General features: G+C 39.2%; 1 protein-coding gene across 1 annotated transcript in view; it reads left to right on the top strand.

Annotated features, from left to right (window-relative positions):
* Positions 1–23633, top strand: part of gabbr2 (gamma-aminobutyric acid (GABA) B receptor, 2) — a 200176-nt gene that overhangs the window by 78069 nt on the left and 98474 nt on the right. The window contains exon 3 of the mRNA XM_082522355.1: positions 18114–18284. Coding sequence (XP_082378481.1) covers positions 18114–18284 — 171 coding nt within the window. The remainder of the gene's footprint in view (positions 1–18113; positions 18285–23633) is intronic.

Raw genomic sequence — 23633 nt, 5'->3', positions numbered from 1 at the left:
TCTGCTTCTTTAAAACATGCCTCAGTGCAATCCTTCACATATTTTAGTTCCTGTCACTTCTCCAGCTGTTACATCGCGTTATTGTCTCCACTATGTCTATTTTTTTCTACTTCCTTTATGTTTTATTCAACGTTTGGTGCTGTTTTTCTACTTTCTGGTGTTTTTTTTAATTCCAGTGCATTTGACTGGATTTGAAATGCAATCTGGGAAAACAAATTTATCTGCAAATACTTCTCAAATCTAAGCCACGTCCATGTCTTTGTAAATATATGTGTGTGTTCGATGACACAATAAAAAAACGAGTACCTTAGTGGACTGTAGGACTGTAAAGGTTCACTCTAATAACTCTATCACTGAAAACAATGAAAAGCCAAACTTTCAGATATTCTACCCAATATTAAATGCATGTATGGAAATCAATAACCCCAAGAAACATGATAAAACACCATGGTTGATACCCACTACTGCTGCTAGTTTTGCTCCCAAGCTACATCCATTCATTGACTCCTTTCAGCTACACAGAGCCTGACCCACATCCACAACAAAAAGCCCCCAAATGGAAAACATAACCTTTTGACCTGTAATCATAATTCCACCAGTAAACAACCTTTCCCAGCATGGGTTCAAATAGTTCCAAAGGGTAAATTTAAAAACGTGTAGTACCTTTGTTTTCTCAAAGAGAATGCTTGGGGAGAAAACAAATGAAAAAATGAAAATGGAAAGAAAAATAGCAGTTTTTATGGAAAACACGTGTTCTGATAAGCAGAGTCGTTGCCCAAAGGAATGAACAGCTTTGGAGCTGAAGAGATAATCTGAAATTCCTTCTTCTCTCTGGTGAAACCAGCAAGTGTAGCTTCCCCTAAGGGTGAATTAGGTTTCACAGCAGAATAATGCTTTTTGTGAATATCAAATAAAGGTACTAATATAGTCAGACAGCAGAGAGAAATGAGAAAAGGAGAAAGGAGATGCTACTCTGGAATATCATTTAAATGCATGCATGTTGCCTGTGTTAAATGGTAGTTTCATGTGTCAGAGAGGTGTTTTCAGTATAGCTACAACAGTGAGAACAACACTGGAAGTCACTTTTATTATCCTGTTCCTTTGTGAAGCTGCTGTTGTAGAAAAAAAAAATACTCCAAGTAACGAAGATAAAGCCCTAAACGTGGTCTTCTTCTTTTTTTTCTTTTTTTTTTAAAGGACTATGTTATGTGAAGCGTGTAGGTGGCACTCATCAGACGATTATCGGATGCCAATGAGTGATCCAGGATAGTGCAGATGTAACCAATGGAAGAGCAGGAGGCGGATGCTCTTCAGTTTGCAAACCAACGCAGGTTCTTTCTTGTGCTCTCTAGAGGGCCATCCCTGGCGATTAAAAACAGAGGCAGTGTAGGAATGTACTAAACATGAAGAGGAGACATTATGTGATTTAAATGAAATTTAGCTTAATTCTATAAGCTAAAAGTAATTGTACAAACTGGGCAATCTGCTGATGATCAGCGGTCCAACTGTCTCATTGGTGTTTGAGAGGGGTTCATTCACCATGGGTCTAAGATGTTTTTGACTACAGAAAACAAACAAATAAACAAAAAAACAAAAAGGCTTTTGAGAGCTGCAGTGTGCATTGGACATGGGCTGAGGGCGATGTGGAGGAAGAGATGGAAAAAGCAAAGCAGAGGAGGTGGAGAGGAATGTAGAAGATACTTTCTGTGAGTTTCTTGATAGGCCAAGATTGGAAACAAAGCAAATACTACAGCAAAGTGAAATCCCAATAAATCAGCTAACGCAGATAGCTGCGTTTAATGACACATCAGGCTCAGTCTCAGTGGCTAATTGTGGACAGGATTTGTTAAGGTCTTTATTCTCTCACTGCATCTTAATTGTGTTAGACGCACCTTTTCTTTTTTCTTTTTCTGTAAATCACAGGCATATATGTTTTATGTTCCTTTATGATACATATATACTACGAGTAATAAGTCCTGATTATGAGGCAGTTGTTCAGTGTGTCATAAGATTTATACTATAACTATAGAATAAGGAGAAAATATGCTGTGAATAAGAGTGCAGACGGCTACGAATCAAGGATGAAATATTATATGCCAGTTTAGGTGAGGTCAGCTTAGATACTTTACTATAAATGGTGCATCAGTTTGTTTTGTAAAAGAAGATATGAATGAATAATTTCAGTGATGATAGTCACAGTCAAAGGGGAAGGAAATAGCCCTCTTACTGTTACTGGGCAAGAGACCCTGACAGGTCGCCCAACCATCACAGTGCAAACTCAGAGAGACAGATAAACATTCACACCTAAAGCCAATTTAGAAGCAATGATTAACCTAACGTGGATATTTTGGGGCTGTGAAAGGAAGGTTTTCGGAACAATCCTTGCAGATTAGGAGCCAGGACCTTCTTGACCTGTATTGTCTGGCAAAGAGCACTGGTAAGACCGGGGCATGCTTACCTGTTTGGGGGTCTGGGGAGATTGGACCATGGATCTACACCTTGAGCTCTTTGTCTTGTTGGGAGAGGGCACTATGTTGGTACACACTTGGTCAGCAGCATCCACAAGCGTTCCTAGCACTGTAATGAGATAACCACTTCACCTAATGATTTAATAGTTCCTTTTCTAGTTGCCTGCTTGGACTTGTTACACAGAAACCCTGAAAACCAGGACACTACCCAGCCTCAGGAGAGTGTTGTCCCTGACTGAGCGAAGCCGCAGGGCACAGATCCCCTCGGGTTCTAGAGGAATAATCTGTTAACAGTTGCACAGCGTACCCATGTTTGACCACATTTTATTATACACACCTGTTCCCCAACCTTATTCAGCTCGAGTGTTTTTCTGGGCCACTGCGACCACACTCACACACCGTGGTGCTGATGGAGTCAGGCAGGGATGTAAGTGGATCAGAGATATCGACTCTGTTAGCAGTTTCATTTTTGTAGAGTCTTATTTTTTCAAAGATGTGTGTTTTTGTCTAGGCTTTTTTTGCGTGTGAATAATGCTTTGTGGATGAATACTTTTTAACTGACTCACTGCAGAATCTGTGCTCACAAGAATAGCTTTCAGGTCTTTAGAATGGATAGGGTGCTGTTAAAGGGGCCCTATTATTGAATGTAATGTAAATCTCTGCACGCTATCCACAGCTTTTTGTGTCTATTTTTAAAAAAAAACTTTTTAAAAACCATTTATCATTTGATACATGCTGCTGGTGAAAACTCAACTTTTCCTAGTGTTGTTGCTGTTTTTTATTGCTCACGTGTTGTGAGGAAATACCATGTGATGTGTTTATCGCAGAGCTAGTGGAGACGCATTAGGGTTAGCTCAGGTAAAATACTGTACCCAGTGTTTCTGTGCTAAACTAACCCCCACACAGCAAATCTTCAGCCTTCCTCTTTCCTCATGATAAATGTGATATGATGGAGTCAGCATGTGGTAAAACTCCATGCCTCACTCGAGATAGTCATACTGTTGAGAATCAACTCCCACGTACACACGTCAATGGGAAAAATCCGTCACGTCTGTTTCATAAACTTTGAAAATTAATATTTATTATTGTTATATCCTTTATTTAGCCAAGAAAAAAGATCTTTTTCTAGAGAGACCTGGTCAAGAGGGCAACAGAAATTACAAACAGTGTCTTACCTCTTTAGATACTGGCCAGGTGCGTTCATAAAGAGCAGATCACCACAATCCAGTGAAGGCAAAAAAAGTTGCAGAAATCAAATTACTGATTACTGGCATTATGTTAACCTTCATAACATTCATAGGGCTGTTTTCTAACACCTAATTATGGCATGGCATTTAAGAGAGCACAAACATGTCCCTAAAAATTGCAAAATAACTGTTGCAATTGCATGAACATTCGTGTAATATTACATGTAATGTAACTGATGTTATGCATTCACTATTAATAAGAACTTGTTAGAGAAAAGAGTGAAATCACTTAGGTGGAAATCTGTGCTATAAATGCTACACCGTAGGTATAGAGACTTGTGAGTGATAGTAGGAGGTGCACAGGTAAACAGATTGGAGTGAAGCGAACACTCTGAATAAACTCAAGTTAAACAAACATGAAACAGCAACAGTAATTAACAGTCAATTACCAGTCAAAAGATGAAGAGAAGTGGGTCTTTCAGCAGGATAATCACATGAAGCCTACCAGCTGCTGGAAGAATGTTTATCCCAGTAGAAAGCTGAAGTTGAAGAGTTAAATTTCCATCCTGAGAAATTCAAGCACCTTTAGCAACACAAGACTTTACCTCCTGTACAGCTTGAAACACTTCTTTGAAAAGTGTTTCCCACATTTTTCCCTGTTCATATACATAGCAGTCACTTTAATAAGAGCAAACTACCATGAGCCCTGACCTGCACAGAGATTTTCTAGAGTTATTGAGGTCCTTTCCACTTGGATATACTGATATCTAAAGGCATGTTATACTTTTTTTTATCTCTTCCCCAGCTGTAAGCAGAGAAAGACTAGCCCTGCAAATCAAATTAGCTGTCTAATGGACAGAGATGAAGAGAAGGAGCAGGAGGGGAGGAAGAGTTGTGATACATCTGTAGGATTACACTGTTTTACCTTTTTTGTGAATGGAAGTAGGGAGAGAGTGAAAGGGAACGAAAAAAGGCTCGGTGGTCTGAGTACTTTTAACTTCTGGATGATTTTTTTTTTCATGGATATATAAACAAATTACACCGATCCTCTCAGCACAAGACTCGGGACAATCAATGGAACTCCAGCAGAGCGGCGGCACTGTAATAGACTTCATATTGCCTTACCTCTCTAATGGAATCCTTTGCATGAGCAACCACGTCTGAAGTCTGGTACCGACATCCACACATACCCAGAAATACAGTACAGGCAAATGAACGCGCGCACACACGCACACACATAGTGAAGGCAGAACAGTAATGGACTTATCAGACTGATTCAGTCTTGATATCTGAAAGTTAAATCGGTACCCCGAAAACATGTTTGAAACCTCAATGCCATCTGCCAAGTTAAAACTGATCCTGGCCTGGCACCACAGCAAAAACTCATTTGCTTTATGAATTCCTTAAACCAACCCAACCTTTGTCATCTTGTTGGCTGCAAAATCATTGATTGAGGAATTATAACTGAGACATATTTGGTGTGAGGCCTTTTCCAGATAAGAATCAGTAAGGCTTTAACGGATATGCGAAAATACAGAGTCAAAACTTATAATACCAATAATCTTTATGAAAAATAGAGGAAGAAAACAAAGTTACAAGTGATATAAAGCATCTCATTGTTTAATGGAACAGAAAGCACCTGTTTCTCTTGTTAAAAGGATTTGGATCAATTTTGCGGAGCTTTAAGTGTTTGAGAAATCAGTGCCATCTCATTTTCTTATCCTGCTTTGCATGAAAACATCTTGTGTCCTTGAAGAGTGGGTGAAAAAATGCAGTCAAAACTATCTTATTATTTCCAGCATCATCCTCTGTCTTTAGCTGTGTTTTCTTTTCTATTCTCTCCTACGTGTTTTGTCTATTGTGTGTTTCATTTATTTGTGGCCATCAACAGCAACCGAACCAAAAAGCAAGGGTAAGAGTCACATCTGAAAATTATTCAGCTAAATAGGCCTGATAGATTCCTGTAAGTATGGGCTGTAAAAGCTTTCTTTAGAGGGAGCGGGAGAGAGAGAGTCTCCGTGTCTGGCAACTTAAAATATAGTAATTTGCGAATGCTGGCTGTCTTCAGTGAAATGTTTGCCCACTCACAGCAGAAATTGCCTGTGTGTGGGCTTCCCATGCACTGGCCATACATAACCTGCTATAGAGTGAAAATTACATGGTGCAGTTTATTGGCTCTTCTAGCAAATATTTTAATAGTTCACTGAGCATCAGTAAAGGTGTGCATTTCCTGTCAGGGCAAAGGGTTTTTTTCCCTGTGAAGAATTTCCATGCCATTTCCTTATACAGGAAAATAAATCATCTAAAAGTACACAAATACAGTATATATTTGGTCAAGAAACATTAAAGAAAAATTAAAAATCTACCAAACCCTTAGAATTACTTAAAATATTTATTATAGTTTTTCTACAAGAAGAGTTTCACGACCCAAAACAAATAAATGAAGACATGCTGGGAGCCACTTGGGCAGCGCTGTGCTACCCACAACTCACCAAATATGTCTTACTGCAAACCAAAATGTTATATCTGTGTCTGTCCCAGAGTGTGTGTGGAGAGGACCTCACCAAAGGTGCGAGCCTCCCAACAACATGGCTCTTTGCCTTACTAAAGGGGAAAACTTGACAAAAACATATGAATAACTCCCAAGAAACCAAATAAAACAAAAAATTAAAAAAATCTATTTTTTTGTTTTGTTAAAAAAAGAAACAAACTAAAAACACATTTTTAAGGCATTTTCCCCAACATAATTACAGTCATTAATTTATCACATGAAAACAGTTTTCTTACTCTTAGCATGAACCAATATTTAAACATATATAAAAACAAACAAACAAAAGCGTTGCTACAACTATTGAACTTCAGATATGAGGCCAGTGGGAGCCAGTATAGCCGTGTGATTGTTGAAGGGACATGGGTTTCAATTGACCTTAGACCAGCGGTCCCCAACCCTGGGGCCACCGGTCCGTGACTCGTTTGGTTCTGGGCCGCGACAGTTGAGGCTCGGTTGGGAAATTTATGGTTTTCAGGGGTTTTATTGGTTTTTATAGTTTTTTTTTAAAAAAATTGTTTTTATTTTATTGTCGGTTTCTCTGGGTCTTTTCCCGTGTGTTATGAACAAATCTTAAATCTTTTGGTACCGGCACTGGTTTTATTTTGTTGTATTTATCCACGACACCTAAAAGGCTGGTTCGTGAAAATATTGTCAGACATAAACCGGTCTGTGGCACAAAAAAGGTTGGGGACCGCTGCCTTAGATCATTTCCTGTGTTTCATTCCCCCTCAATTTCTCACCCTTTCCTGTCTAACCCTACCATCCTGTCAAAAAAGGCTAACGGCTACAGCTGTTCTTACTTTGACAAACACAGGGTTCAATATTTTGTGGTGACGGTGCTCCGTTAGATCCCAATGGCACCAACTTTTCTGGTAGAAAATCATCTTTATACTATGTGCTGCTTTTTTTCTACAATCAATTATTAATATTCACAATTACGTGTCTTTTTTTTTATTACAAAAGTGAAGAGTGAGTGAAGGTAAAACTAACAAGTGGCTCCAGACCCACCGTTTCCCTTTCAACAGTCAGGTTAATAGAGGACTTAATGCTGACTTTATATTTCTCGTTGCAGATATGAGAGGGATAATAATCTGTTTTATCACCACAACCTAAAACATCGAGAAGTGTTTAAACTCTCTCAGAAACTAGTCTCTTCTTTACAATCCCATCATTCCTAATTAAGTACCTAGTTAAATATTTAGACAGGTTATAGTGATTTTCAACCTGGTGGCAGATGAAATTCTGTATGTGGAAGAAACTACAAATTTAACCCCGTTCAAGTTTCAGATTGATACTCTTTGGCAGGAATATCAGTTTATTTTATTTTAAAAATGATAATGTCATTGTTTTTTTTACAGTGTGTTCAGTACAACTTGGGCAAGCTTGTGCAATGTAATCCCCTGCCTCGCCAAAGGAATTGCTGTATAGAGCAATGCACAGGAGGAGGAGGGAGGACAGAAAGAAACAATAATGGTCTCTGCAGTTCAGCATCTGCTCATTAATCATTTATTGGCAGCCAAGTGGCAGCAGCAGGGAACACTGTGAGATTTCAGGTTACGGTATCAAATCTCGGTTTATAAATAGAATAGTTATGGAGCAAGTTGGCAGAATACCATCACTCAAAGCCCCCCTCCTCCCACAGGTTCCTGAGTATTCACAGAATTTTCTGTCTAGGCTTTGGCTAGTATGTAACCAGACTTTTACTTAAAAGAAAATTTTGTATGAAATATGTATGAAGAACATTTGTCTCCCTCTCTTAGACATTTATGAAATGTCACATAGCCGTTTTACGTATAAGCTACAGCTGTTAGCTAACTTTTCCAGCTGTAGCTTAAACGAGCGTTCTCTCCCTTCATTTCGCACCAAGTCATGTCAACGTCTGATGTGTACACGGCACCGCGATTGATAAGAAAATGCTTTCCCCAGTCTTGTTTGTGATAGCGATGCTTCACTGCCACTCATCTCCGTCGTTCAAGGACAGCCTGTCGGCTGATGAAGAATGGCAGAGTCCTAGAGTATAAGCTCATCTCGTGGCAGAGGTGATGAGAGGGGGATGTTCGATCTTTCCTGCCTCGCACTCCCAGAGACACGCTGGTGACAAGTGACACCTTCTATTGATTAATGCTCCATGGAAATGCCATATCTAATATGCGACGCAGATACACTACTACACTACACTGTACAACAAAAAGGCTCTTATGAATTAATTGTTGAATTGACACGGGACTGCTTCTTGCTCGTCTGTCTCATTTCACTTGCCGCTTGACTTAATGACTCAGTATTTCTACTTGGCAAATGTGATCATTTTCAGAAAGCCAAGCACTGAGGTTAGAATTAAGTCACCAGGTTTACTCCACTATTCAACCCGTGCCAGTGATGTAGCTTTAAGTGGGCAGCTTTAGGGATGACTGGTAACATTTTAACCTGAACTCAAACACTTTTACAACTCACCAGTAAGTGCGATGAGCAGCTATCAGCCTATTGATGACTAACTGAGGCATTAAACCAGATGTTTGAGCCTTGGAATTTCAATTATTCTGCTGTAAATTGACTCTGGTAGAACACCGAATTTGGTCCTCCTGCTATTTTCCTTCTTCTGTTCTCAGCCTTTTCAGTTTCTCTTTGAACATGTTGTTCTTCAAACTTTAGCACATGTCTTTGATGTCTGGGTTTGGTAACGGGGGATGGAGGGCTTAGAAAAAGAGGTATTTCATACAAAGGTGAGATGTCTGTACATGGAGGTCTGGAGTACCTGCAACACGTAAATGAATGCTTCTCTTGGCTGCATTTCATTGCCAGCGCATGTGTGACTGAATGCATGCACGGGGCAATTCAAACAGAAGGTTGAATTCTTTCACAAGACTGGTTTAATGCCAATGCACATGTGCGCAAGATCAATCCTACTCTTAAACTTTAGAGGAAGAAATATTTTTAACCACACCACAGCTCCTGTTGTCATCCTTAGACTCTCTTTTGTTCACAAAGGTGCTATGCATCTGGCAGTCCAATGTCTTTGTGACTCTGAGCCAGATACAGATATGAAAATCAGAATCAGAAATAATTTATTAATCCCAGAGGAAATTGTGTAAGGGAAAGCATAAATGCTGTAAATGACAGTCAGAGATAAGACAAGCAAAGAATGAAAGCCGCCGACCCCAGATAAGAGTAATGTGGTTGGGTGTTGTGCAGGGCCAGAAAGCATAAGCAGGACATCAGTCAATCAGTGTGTGTGGGTGGATGTACATGTTGGCTCCAACATTAGCTACAACATGATTGACATGTTAGAGCAGGGGATGCAGCAGGCCGTAAGCTGTGAGAAAAGAGACGACCACCACATCACTCAGCTGTCAAGAGGCTAGTTATTGGGTAAAGTATGTGATGTACAGTATCCTGCTACACGTTATGGCAGGGTCCATGTCACAGTCTCGTCTGGGCTGACAGCGTGAATTTATTTTTTCAGGACTATAAGGAGTCCTCCACAAATGACACAGACATTCTGCACAGTTTTTTGAAACAGGGTCTGCGTTTTAAAAAACAGGTCTTGCAACATTTATTTTTAAGGACATGTCGACCTATAGTGTCAGTACCGGAATACGTTGTTATCAGGCGTGTCTGTCAAACTATACGGAAAAGGTTGAGATCTTTTGAGACTCTAAGAAGGGTGGATGAAATATTTTTTGGATTCTGTGAACTTTTCAGTGAAATGGTGTACAGATTACTTATAGGAATATCAGGCAAACACATCTCATTTTGTAATTAGTCATTCCAGTTGATGTGTTACATTTTTATTCCTCTGTATGACAGCTTTGATAAGTGTGCAGAAGTGCTTTAAATTGGCTTCTTTCTTATGGCCAGTATAGGTCGACTCCTCTAGCTGCAAAAAAAGAAAAGTGTGATTGTTCCTTTCATCAGTCATCTCAGTAACCAAGTTTCCAATTAGTTTATGCTCAATGTAGTTTCATATTGAGTACAACTTGTTCAATCTGTAAATTTTGTAGATCCTCACAAGGAGAATAAAGTGAAGTAAGGCTTAGCCTGGGCCAGTCTTGTGGCTGACAAGTCATTGCAATGCAAGTGTGCAGTATCCCACACTTTCTCAGTCAGATCAACCTCTCAGCCAAATACTCAGCTCGAGGTTTGAACATGGGTGACCTCATATTGACCGAATTTCCTTGGAATGCCCTTGGAATTGAAATACGTTAAGGTCCAGTTTATGATTATTATTATTATTATTAGTGGTAGTAAAATTAGTTTTAAGGTGATTAAGTAATAGTGCTATTGACATTGATAAAACATTCTATTATTAATATGATGAAGGTGATGTGGTCCATGCTGCACAGCTGTATAAGTAAGTCAAAAGCCAGATGGTGTAAACTGTAAAAGGCTTAATGATAGACTGTTTGTATGTGCTGTGTACCTCACTATGTACTGACACAAAGTTTTTCAAGCTTGTGTAGGGAGCTGTAACGCTTGCGTGAACTTTCGCTTTCCTTATTGTGTGCTACAAGCACATCAGATCTTTCCTGGTATCCAAGCAGTAGTATGTTTTCCATCGTGCTCATGTTGCAGAGCTAATTTGCAGTGAAGTTGAGCCGACTGACTCCTCTCCATTAAACATCTAACTTACCCGACTAAAATGAGATGACTTTGCTGAGCTGCCTACTGCCCGTTTCTATAACTGGAGGAAATGGGTTGCTGTTTTTCTCTAGCACACGCTTGACTGAGCTATATGATGATCTGGTATGATGTGATCATATGCTTGTGTGCGTGTAGAGCAGTGTGACACGAAGAGCACTATATCTTCGCATCTTTCAGTCCTTTTGCTTTCTCTCCACTTTCATACATGATTCTTTTATCACCTCTCGCTTCTCGCTAAATTTCTCCACTATGTACCTGCAGTATTCTTCTTTTTCTCCCTCCTCCATCACATCCATAATGAATTTGGGTCTGTAGTCTGTGTGGGGTTCAAAGCTTCTCCTTACTGTTGCCTCCCCAACTGGGTGCTCCCATGGTGCACCAAATGCCTCTCTTGAATATTGAATAAACCCCACGACCACCTCCGTGCTTTCTAATCAACATCGCCACTATTTTCTAACTATTACTCTGCACGGGGGCCTGGTGCTCTGGAGGATGGATGGGCTTTGAATCTGTTGTGTTGTGAGTGAAGGTAGAGATAATAGACACAGGCAGGTTGAGCATTTGAGGTTGTTTTATGCAATTCCATTTTGATTACAAAGCCTTCCCTCTCAGCTATAGAAAGTACCTTTAGAAAGTACTTGATCAATGTCTCATACTCGATTGCATGCATGTACTTGATTGCTTGTATATAACATTCACTGTGGCCCCAGACTGCCCGCAGAAATAGAAGCTATATTATGCAGGAAATTCATAAAGTACTTCTTTTTGCAAGATCGCTAATATTGCAAAACATCCATATTCAGAATTCATCATTGAATATTTTGTCCAGGAGTGCTTCCTTTAGCACCATGTTGAATTGACTTTAAGCCGATTGATCGACTGAATATGACTGAATGACTGAATGTTAGTAGAGATCATTCATTGCCTTGTGAATGACTTTTGCTTCTAATTATATCTCACTGATATACTGACTTGTAAGGGAAAAATTATATAGTTAAACATTTTTACGTTGAGAGCAGTGGGATTTTTAAAACATGTGTTTTAGTTGTGCACATGCTCTGTGTTGAAATATTGAGCACTGCTTTTCCCCAACACTTGGACTTATTGATATCTTCACTTAACTTAACAGCTACTGGATCAGAGTTAAACATTAATCAGACAACATACATTTCCTCTAAGTGTGAGCCATATGCCCAGTTTTTGTGCAACTATATGTCTTTTTCTGTGTAGTACTCATTGGTGCATTCTGTCTGTTGTCCAAATAAACTGTTGGTACAAAAACATGCGAGGTATCATTGGTGTTGTTTAGCTATCATTCATGTTTTATCCAACTTCTCTGTGAAAGCCAAAGGCCAACCTCACAATTAGCACCAGCAGATCCTTTTGCAAAACAGTCCCACTAGGGACAATCAATCCTATTAGGCCTGCCAAATATAAACAGTTACACTCATGCATTTTCCTTATTTCTTATGGTGGTACGGCTATAATTGCACTTTAATTTGTACATCATTGATAACCAATCCCATGCCAAATCGGGAAAATGCATTGCAGATGATGCAAAGAGACAGTTTAAGAACTAACCAAGGTGATCTGCCCTTTAGTCTGCATTTTTATGTTGCTGCAGACACACAATGTGTTACAATTTATTAAGTTTCCAGCACCACATTCACAGGCTATCAACTTACCTTTCAGTTTTCATATTGTAACATATAGACTGATGCTGCTATCTATCTTTGATAGGCCAGCATGGCCTAGTAATATTGCATGACAGATATATCAGCCTGGCTCTATTACTATGTGCCCGTTAGCTGTAATATTCAGTGGCTGTGTTATTACATGGTTATAGACATAATATAAGCACCTACCTAAGCCTAAAATATTTGACTCCACTCACTTCACTGAGCTGATTGGCTCCAGAAAATTAGAGGAGAAGCAATGATTAGACTGTGAGCAACAGAAGTCGGACTATCATCGCTGTCACTGCTGTTAAGCAGTGAGCTGTGGTTTCTGGTGATTGGTTAGGGAAAATTAAGCCCCCTCCACCGTGGAAATCAGTTAACATGAAGGCAATGTATGAATGAAGATGGAAACAGAGTGAAACGTGTTGACACTTCGGTCTGGTATCAGGCAACAGAGAAACAACAAGTGACAGGCTGAGAAGTTAAGTGCCAGGCAATTAGATGCAGAAACACATATTCACTGAACTATAATGAATAAGCAGCAAAATTACTATCTTGCTACCTTTTATTTTCTATTCTGGGCCCTCCTGTCATTTTTTCATTCAAACATGAACATAAAACTAGCTTGATTGTGCCTTGAATAAGTTCAAACTGAGAAGCAGCCAAGCTTTTGTATTCACTTTAAATAGACTGTGATAAGCAGCTGTGTGTTCAGAAAGTCTAAATAGATCACCACTGTGATGTATCCGTGATTCACCTCGTCTTCAGACTAACATTATTTCTCAGTAGGGCCAGGCGGATCCCCAGTCGTGTTACTGAGAGCATGTGACCTTGTAGGGTGATGAGAGGAAGAACCTGCCGGGAGCCCGTTGCCACAGTTTTAATTATTTTGTAGTTTGGTGGGATCTGAAAGAAAGATGGCCTTAGTGTGATTGTTTGTGTCAGTATGTGAATGCATAAGCCTTAACCTGTCCATGATCTGAGTGTACATGCACACTGTAGTGTAAATCTGACATCAGTGCTCTCCACCAAAAACCCTTCTATTTGTGACGGTCCTCTTTTAAACCTCTTACATAACCCACTACTCTCAGATGTGTGATATCATAGAACTATTTTTGGTTTTTCCTCTGAAAAAGGCTAGTTAGAGTTAGACAAAGACTTGTCTATCCTTTAAATAATACGCTGGATATCCCTCTCATCTTTACACTTTTAATACACTGTCCTGAATTGCCCAAGCTCCAGTTAGCGGCAGCGCTGTCCTTAAATAATGCTGTGGTTCGTTGAAATGTCAGGAAAAGCTAATGAACTGAAAACTAGAGAAGAAAAAGGTTTATTAAAAAAAAGGTCTTTAAAAAATAGTCTTCCAACCAAACAAAAAATGCAACTGAATAAATGCTAAAAATAAGTAAAATCAAGCCCTGCTCCTGCTTGCATGTGGACTTAAGCCACTTGCGTCCTTTGAACCCTCTGACCTGGATTCAGTGTGCAAAAAGAATTGTTTTTAAGAGAGTGTTAATATGCCTGATGACATGGTTAGACCTTGATATTACTGTTTGCTTTTCATGGCCAGTTTTTATTTACACTGAGAGGACCAAATGATTCTGTGCCAGCACTGAGTTTATTTAATAAAAATGATATTACACCTTTATTACTCAAACACATCTATGGCCGCGTATTTATGATCTCTAAAAGATCAAGTTTTACCTCTAAGAACACAAGAATGACAAATTGATTACTTGTAAATGCTATGTTTTAATTGCATTTTTCTGTGTGTTAACATGAACCGAAAAGCATGCTTTCCTTGTGAAAAGTGGAAAAAAAAAAGAATATTTTATCCCAAATGTGTTTCTCCGATATTTTTGTGACACCGAAACATGCTGACAGAATGATGCTGCATTGCTGATTTTTTTTTATTTTTTATGATTGATTTCATGTTTTGTAAAGCCTTTTCTCAACCCTTAACTGACCTCATAAACTGATAATACCAGAGGGGTCAACGGTTACAATTGCTCATGACTCGATGAAATCTACCACTTATGTTATTTTCTCTCCAAACAAAAATTTATTGGTTGACCAGCAACAAAAGCATGGGTTTGCTGGTCTTTCTGTCAGTCTCCTGAGACTTTCTGTTAAGCGTTATAACAGATGAAGCAAAAATAAAATTGTACAAAGAGCACAAACAACTCCTGCAAAAGAGAATAACCCCTGTGAACCTAAAACACCTTGGGGATGGCGAAAAATGTTGCAGAGAAGCAATCATAAGAGGACTGGTTTAAAAATTCCATTAGCTCTTATTGTAGATCCGTGGACGTATCTCCCAGTGTGGGTGTACCAAATAGCCTTAGCTAAATGGAGATTAAGGCAATGCTGGAAAGACCCCTTGAAGCCCTTTAAGACTGGTGTGTAATTTTGGATTTAGCAGTGGTTGCGAGATAAAGGCCTTTCTTTCTGCCTAATTGATGGCTGTAATCCATGTGTTGTTTTAAAAACCTGTCTCACTGATGTGCGAACACAAACCCCTGTGGCTCTGTGCAGAAAGTGGTGATTTAGTGGGCCAAACTGAGGGTCTCCTACTGGTTGGAGGAAGACTTTTATATTTGGGGATCTGCTGTAATGGAAACCCTGCAATTTGGGTACTGTAAATGGGTCAGATGTTGTTTTTGTTTTTTATTTGCTTTTAAGAAGCACAAACCCTTTTCATCACATTACTGTTTAACCACAATATTAGGATATCCAGTCCTCTTTTAAAATTGCTTTACTTTTGAATTATATTTGACTTGATCTTTAAGTTACGCTCTCATATTCTCAGTCAGTTACCTTTAAACAATGCTAAAGTACATTTCCAGTAATAACAAGTCATCAGCAAGTGTACTATTATAACTGCAGCACAGCAACTAATGAAGAGTGAAGATGTCTAGAAGTGGATGGAGGCTTAATGAGAAGATCACATTCATCACCAAAGTTAGGAGGTGCTTGAACTCCTTAACGCTTTAGTACACTTTTCGGAAATCTACTGATGCACCTTTTGGTCTCAGTCAGAATAATATCCTTGGGTTGATCACTATCATGAATCACAAGTTCTGCTTAATCTCTACAAAGTATGTAATTAACCCTGCGCTGATTCATATCGCTCATTAAATTAACACAAATAGGACATTGAAAATAGAGCACACTGTCTTATTATCTCAGCTCAGCTGCTGGTGCCTAAATGTTAAAGTACCTCTCAAATCTCTGCTCTGACAGTTATTCATGGCTTTTAAAGACGTATGCACAATATCAAAGACATGCCTGTGTCCATTATTTAAAAGCCACGGTGGCGATGGTGTCACAATTTTCGGAATATAATGATATGATGCTTCCTGTACGGTAGTACTATACATTCAAACGAAATGTGAAAGGCTAAATTAAATGATAAAATGACAGGTCTTTGTCTGTGTGGGCGCACGCTGTTTCTTATATGGGAAATTCTAATGCTAATGCAAAAATTAATTACAGCCATGTTTGCCTTTGGATGAAATTTATGACCTATTGTTGAAAATGTGCTACAATGTGGGAGAGAGAGAATAAAACTTGATTAGCATAGAAATGACAAATGAAAGGTGGGGTGGGTGGAGAGTTGTGACTTTTGTTGGTAAATAGCTTGTTTTAGACTGAGAGGAGGCTTTAAATGGATATACTTGTATTTTAGAGAGGCAGCTGTGCAGGGGAAATGCATCAAGAACATGGTTTCATGAAACAAATTACTAAATAACTCTCAACTTTTAGTTATACACCCAAGTATACTGCCATATGGGTTATGCTCGCTTGCCACATCCCGATTTCATTTCATCAGCTATGGAAAAATACTACATAGTCGGGTCCACTTTGTCTTTGTGAGCCTTTGATTTACCAGAGATGTGCCTCAAAAATGCTTAGACTGCATCTGTTGATGCAGACTTGTCTGTAAAAAGGCAATTATTGAGTGAGGTTCAGCACATTTGATTTTTATTTAAGTGGGTGTCTGTGTGTGTTTGTCAGTGCTGATTCAAAATGCCTACATTTGAAGACAAGAAATGCTTTTAACTTACCAACACGGAGATGAATTAAATTGCTAAGCTGCTTTTCCCTTTTCATCAAAACGTACATAAACACATAAGAACGGGCACCCACAAATCTAAACCTACCATATTCGAGCTGCCGTGTGGTCCAGACTGCTTGAGGATGACAGACAGCTTCCTCAACCAACTGTCAACATCTCCCAGCGAAAGCCTCAGGAGATTCTAGGCATTTTCTAGTAAACCATTTCTCTTGCAGAGACCTGGTAACCCACTGCAGAAAAATAGAGCATAAACACCATTCTGATGTGGAGATGATGGTGTTAGCTAGGCCATGTCATCAGAAGTGAGAATAACTCCATCATAAGGCATCTCTACATTCAACACCAGAGAGAAACACGACAAAGGCTGACCTAAAAACACAGCATGGTGTCCTCTAAAGCTACAACACCATCAAAAAAGACAGACAAAAGTGAAGATCCTTTGTGTAATACTGCGCAAAAGTCTTGAGTCCCTACTCATTTCTTAATATTTTGTCAGGAACCCCAAACCATGACAGAAAATCCACCATGTTTTACAGATGTCTGTAGATGCTCACTCTTTTACCTCTCTCCTGACGTCCCACACATATCGACAACAGTTCGTACCAACAGTTTCAAATTTGGATTCATTAATCTATAAGACCTCTTGCCACTGATTTTCAGTCCAGTTCTTGTGTAATTTGGCATACCTCAGCCTTTGCTCCCTGTTTTCCTTCCTTAAAAACAGCTTCTTGACACATACCCGTGCATTGAGACTATTTCCGATGAGGCTTCAGTGAATAGTAGGTGGATCAACTTAAGGGAAAGATACATCTCTCGGGTACTTCATCAGCTTTTTGCTGGATTTCTTAAGAACATGACTTTCAGATACTGGTAATCTGCCGTAGACGTTTATTTATTTTGGCCTCGCATTTCTTCTTTTGTCCTCCACTCGTCCAGCTTCCTCAAAAAACACACTCCACGCAGTGCAGAGAGAGATATGCCAAGTTTTCAGCTAATAGCTGTTTGCGAGTCACTTTGTTGGTGCCAAAATAATATTTTATGCCTGTCAAACTGAGTTATCAGCTATTGAAAATGGAAGAAATTCTTAGTTTTTGCAGCAGACTGCTAGCAACAAAATACCTCAACATAAAGAAATGGGGGTGGAGGTGTGTAAAGAGCTTTGCACAGTACTCTACCTGTCCTACATGGCAGACAAATAGCATTCTGGACACTAGAAGACACATAAATACACAACCAGTATGAAAAGTCATCCATTTGCGGGTCATCAGTTCTTTATGAATGAGTGTCACATTCTCATGATTTAAACCCTGAACTGACAGCAGTCACTGAACCTGCCTTCCACTTCATAAGAGTCAACGACACATTCTTAAACAGTGCCACTAACAACAGTAGCTCAAGTGAAACCAACACAGTCTGACATTTTGCTGTCGGGATTACTTGTGATTGTTACGTTTACCCCTAACTGATGGACTCCATGCTCACTATATTACTTCTTCCTTTTTTCCATTACAGCTATCCTTTGCAGCGACAACTCCTGTTCTAGCAGACAAGAAAAAATACCCCAACTTCTTCCGCACTGTTCCGTCAGACAATGCCGTGAACCCAGCGGTGGTGAAGTTTCTCAACTACTACAACTGGAGCCGTGTGGGGACCCTCACACAGGACGTTCAGAGGTTCTCAGAGGTCAGTTCGTGCTGTTTTCATAAATATACTTTTCTTTTTTTTCCAACGCTGTTAATGCTCCATGTTTAGTATTGACCAAAAGTTCAAGCAGTTCACTAAAACAAATCCATCATCTATATCAAAGACTACAGTGGCACCACCTTGTCATTAATACTAAAACTAGGTGAAGTTCAGTGTATTTGATTGATAGTGAAAATACCCTTAACGGTTGGAATGAATACTTTTTCTTATTACATTTCTACTTATTGTGGATAAAATATACATTTACCAGGTGTGAGAGGAGTTAAAATCTCCCACTGGTCGAAGGATATGCACATAATTAATAACATGGCTTTGCATTATTGCCTTCAGCACTCTCAGTCCCAACAGGGATTCTTGTTTAGCAGGCATTTGTTCTTTTTTAAGTTTGCGCGATAACAGTGCTGTTTACCAGCGTTTATGTGTGCCGTCCTCCTATCGCCTCTCACTGGGAGACATGTTTTTATTTTCTGAAGGTAGAGGTTAAATCACAAAACAGTGACTATATTATCATTCAAGGAGATTTCCATCTTGGCTTATTCAGATGAGGAAGCCAGTAGAAATAACACTCTTATTACTACTTTAAAACAAATCACCACTCACATGTAGATGGATTAGATGGAAATTATTTAGGCTTTGTGCACTGTACAGCTGTCACTAATGAATGATTATTCTCCAGTCACATGAAAGGATGCACACTGGATTATTAGGGAATGTAAAGGTTAAAAAAAAGATGAACAAACATTTCCATCCACTGGTCAAGGAACAGATGAAGGCAGAACAAAACCAAAAAACATGACTTGTAGTTGAGGGCAATGTCCCAGTTTGTTGGCTCCACCTCCAGAAATCCGACACAGATTTTTCCACTTCTTTTGACCAAATGGAGGCGTCGTGTGCACCTCCTGTCTGTGCGTGTGATTGTGTTTTTCTCTAACTTACTAAAACGAATGAGTTGACATTCACATCCTGCTGCTCTCTCTAGCTCTCCATTTGAACATATATATCTGTAGTAGCTTCTGTGTATATAACTGAGACCAACCACACTTATATCCTTATTTTTAACACCCATGTCCCTTAGACTTCCGTTGTTGTAGTAGTAGTAGTAGTATTTATTTATTGTCATTGTCAAGAACAATGAAATTGCGTTTGGGGCTTCCATACAACCCAAAAAAAGAAGAAAATAATAAATACCCCTTAAAACCCAAGTGTACATATTTAACCCAGTGTGACTCCAATGCAATAAGACAATCCTTAGCAATAATGTTCGTAGAAATTCAGACAAAGACCTGAGAAACAGGTTGCAGTTCAAAAATAAATATAAATACAGTTTATTGCATGTATAAAGAGATAGTTCTTACTGAAGATAAACCAGCCCTCGACATCAAAGACGGTGACGCGCTGGGAAAATATTTCTAAAATATGTCCTGCATCGCCTCCAAAACTGAATTGCTGCTCCAGCTGGAAGCAAATTCTGAGAACTGCATGATATTTAGTTCCTATTATATTTACTACGTTCCATCTGTTCTTTTTGATGTTCCTCTCCCATTAAATACGCAGAATGCTGAATCCAGCCTACATTACTAGAGCTGGCAGAAGTAATGCATGGATAGATGAAGAACATTATCTGTGTTGACTCAGCACTTGTAGCTAACTCTCTTATGACAATGTTGGAGCTGAAATATATCTCAAAGCTGGAGGACGTATTTTGGAAGCTGTGGCAAGTTGGATTTCAGCTCAGGAACAGGAGGCGCACAATCGTTTGCACACCATGCAAAAATCCCTTCTATTATTAAAAGCAGCTAGCAGCTTTTTAATATAAGAGAAATGGGAGAAACAACATTCAAATTGATCCACACCATTAGCTAAAGATATTAAAAGCTTAAAATCATATTATACCAAAATGGATGCTAACTAGCGAGACAAACACATTCCTGTTTGTAGGAGGGTTGAACATTAGGAAACATATCGATTTATCACACGTTTGGAGAACTACACAAACTCATGGCACAAACATATCACGTCGGCAGCACAGGAACATTCTCCTAAAAGAGCCTTGTCAGAGGCATTGAAAGCATGAATTTGAGAAACATATTGTGAGCTCTTGCCTCCAGGCACTGGTTGAAAACAAAGTGCTCAGCGGCTAAAGGGTGGGTTGTGGAAGTGGGGGTGTGTATAAGAAGTCTCACTGCAAATCTCAGAGAGACCAAATCCCTTTATCGCTCCCCTCCTGAAAGCACCAAGGAGCTTAGGACGGGTGCAAGACAGACGGCACGATTCAATCAACCTGCCACGAGATTGGCCTCTAATCCCGATTTACAAATATGCAAGCATTGCTTCCGTACTTTATGATTCACACAATCCTCTGTCGAGTTCAGAGCTTACTGTTCTTTGGTTCATCGAGAAATTACTCCAGCTCGCTACCAGAAAAAGAAGAGATATAGAAGTAAATGTTATTTGAATAATGCAGGAAAACAGACATTAATAGTAAAAATGTCATTTTTACCTACTAATAACACTATTCCAGTTTTACATTTAATTCATAAACATTTTTATATGAATTTTATGAACTTCAAATAAATTATATGAAGTTCATATGTTATACTCTTAACCTTCACAACTGTTTTAGTGTCACTTGTCAGTTTAAACATTTCTTTCCTAGGATCTAAAAACACAGAAAGCCAGTGTCCTCCCACTTCTTGAATGTGAAAATATACAAATACACCAATACACAAATAGACAGAATCAGCACAAGAGTGGGCAGAGCTAGTCAGAAATATTTCTTGTGAAGATACTTTTTTTTAAAAGATTTAATTAATTCTTCACATTTAACAAATATAATGAGAAATTCTAAGCACTGTCCTAAAGAAAAAAACACGTATTTTCCACTTTAAGAAAGTTTCATACCTTTGCAAGCTGATTTTGTGGTTTTTGAACAGATTTTTTATTTTTTTTTTTAAATCTTAGCCCTTGCAAAGAAATATGCAAAAACACAATTTCTTTGTGATCTATTAAAGTTGGATTTAGATTCAAATTGATATTCCTAGAAGTATTCTACAGTACTGAATGTACCATAAATCATGCATGCGTGCACAGAGGCATTTGCATCTATGTAATGAGTATACTACTGACATTATTTTAATTTCCATCACCTCTACCCCAGCATTCATCACCCTGTGACATACTCCGTCCCCCTGCTGACCTACAGTGTGCTTTCCCTGGGAGACTGCTCACAAGGTTAATTAATGTTATGTAACACTTGTTACAGATTCAGTCAGTGGCTTGCACATCACAGGCAGCAAACATACAGTATGGTGTCCCCTGAGAGTGTAACCTGTAAGAAAAAGCGTGCTCATCACTGTTATTTTTAGGCACCGGTGTAACACACACACAGACACACACACACACATGCATATCGACTTTATGGATGAACACTGACTTTCTACAATGGTTTGTGGCTCATTGTATTGAGAAATAAGAATAACAGAGTAACAAAGAATAACAGCTAATGTAAGTATTTGGGAATGAAGATGACAATCTACAATACACACACACACACACACACACACACACACACACACACACACACACACAGAGCAATCAACATTATTGAGACAGCCAGACAAACAGGGCTCACTCAGGAACAGGAGCAGCAATCACCTGTCAGTCAGATGACAGACCTGACTGAGAGCAGGATTAAGACTCTGTCCTCTGTCTGCACCCCTCAGAGCTTAAACGTTTAAATAAACTATGACGACTGATAACTCTAGCATACGTTACCATCCTAGCATCCACTCTCACTCAGTTCCTGTTTCATTATGTTACATCCCATAAACAGTATTCCTAGAAATGTTGTTTCCAAAGCACAATTAGGGTTTGGGAATAGCAGTGGGGTTATCATTGATGATGACTCATGTCTCAGACGAATTACTGGTATAGCCTGTTTGTCCCACAACTGAATAGACAAGAGATACGCTTTTCTTTGCATCAAATGACTCAATGACTCAACATGTGATTTTGGTCCCGAACAGCTTGGCGTCATAGAGTGGAAAAGTAATTCCCAAGATAATCCCACGGGTCAGTGTTAAGAGTAGCTGGCTGTCAGGTGAAGCTTGGTGATGCTGGGACAGTGAACCAGCGAAGAATGACATCATACAAAGAAAATCAAAGCTGTTGTTGACGTTGCCAAACAAGGAGGCTTGACCGTTTCTGAAACACAGTGGTTCACCGTATGTTTTTAATCTTCAGCTGATTTAAATATATATTTCCCTTTGATGATAAATAATTATGTCATATGCCTACCAGAAAGCGTACAATGGATTTTCTCAACATCCTCATCTCCCACAGTCATTTTGATATAGTTTCTGTTCATATATATATGATGCACATATTAGTATTGTGTTAATGTAGAGATATTTCTGCAGTCTATTGATTACTAGATAGTGGAAAGGGAGTGGGATTAAATAAGTTTATGCTTCTTCCTGCTCCTTTTTGAACATGAAAGTTATTTGTAGTTGTGGTTGCTCGTTTTCCTTTTGTTTGTTTGTCTCTTTTTAATTCTATGTTGTTGTACTTTTTTAACATGTTCAAAATAAAGATTCAATCAATCAATGTGCTTTCTGAATTCTAGTATGTTACATGCACTGGGTGCACGTGACACTCTTTTTTTGTGTGCGTGGACCCATGCTCACAAGTGCAATAGGATTATTTCTCTTCTGCATTTGCTGTCGGGGATTCCCAGGCTGCCCCAAACAATGGTGGATGCTTTTGTTACGCAGGAAAGCTGCTCACTTTTCCCCCTCCTACTAGCTTTCAATCCATCTGTCCCCTCCGTCTCTCTCGCTCTGTCTAACCGAGTGAGTCCAGCAGAATACGGATGCATTTTTCCAACTCGGTGGAAGAAACACAAAATCAAACCAATAAAATCCTTTTGTGACAAGGGTTTTACTCCTGCAAGTCAATGGCTTTGTCTGTCAGCCTCTGTGCTCTTTGTGAGTGTATTTTGTAATACAGCAGAAATTTTGTGCAACTCTCCATGTCTTGCGTGTGAGTGGTTGGTATATATTTTCCCAGAAACCCATTTGTGTTTGACCCACACACCTTTTACAAACAACAGGCTAACCAGCTGCTGTCCCTTTTCACACTGAAGTTAGTTTCCTTTTATCCTTTAGGATCAACACTCAACGCAACACAACACAACAGGACATTGTACCTCGTCCAGACCACCAAGCCAGTTGTTACTCAAGAGCAAAACTTGGTTGTATTGATTCACATCGGCCTCCCTGTTGTTTCAGCTCAGAGAGCAGTACATTGGAGAGAATGTTTGTACAGCAG

Source organism: Aulonocara stuartgranti, assembly GCF_965226115.1.
Source record: "Aulonocara stuartgranti genome assembly, chromosome: 22".
NCBI lineage: Eukaryota > Metazoa > Chordata > Actinopteri > Cichliformes > Cichlidae > Aulonocara > Aulonocara stuartgranti.
This window is presented reverse-complemented; position numbering and strand designations above follow the sequence as displayed.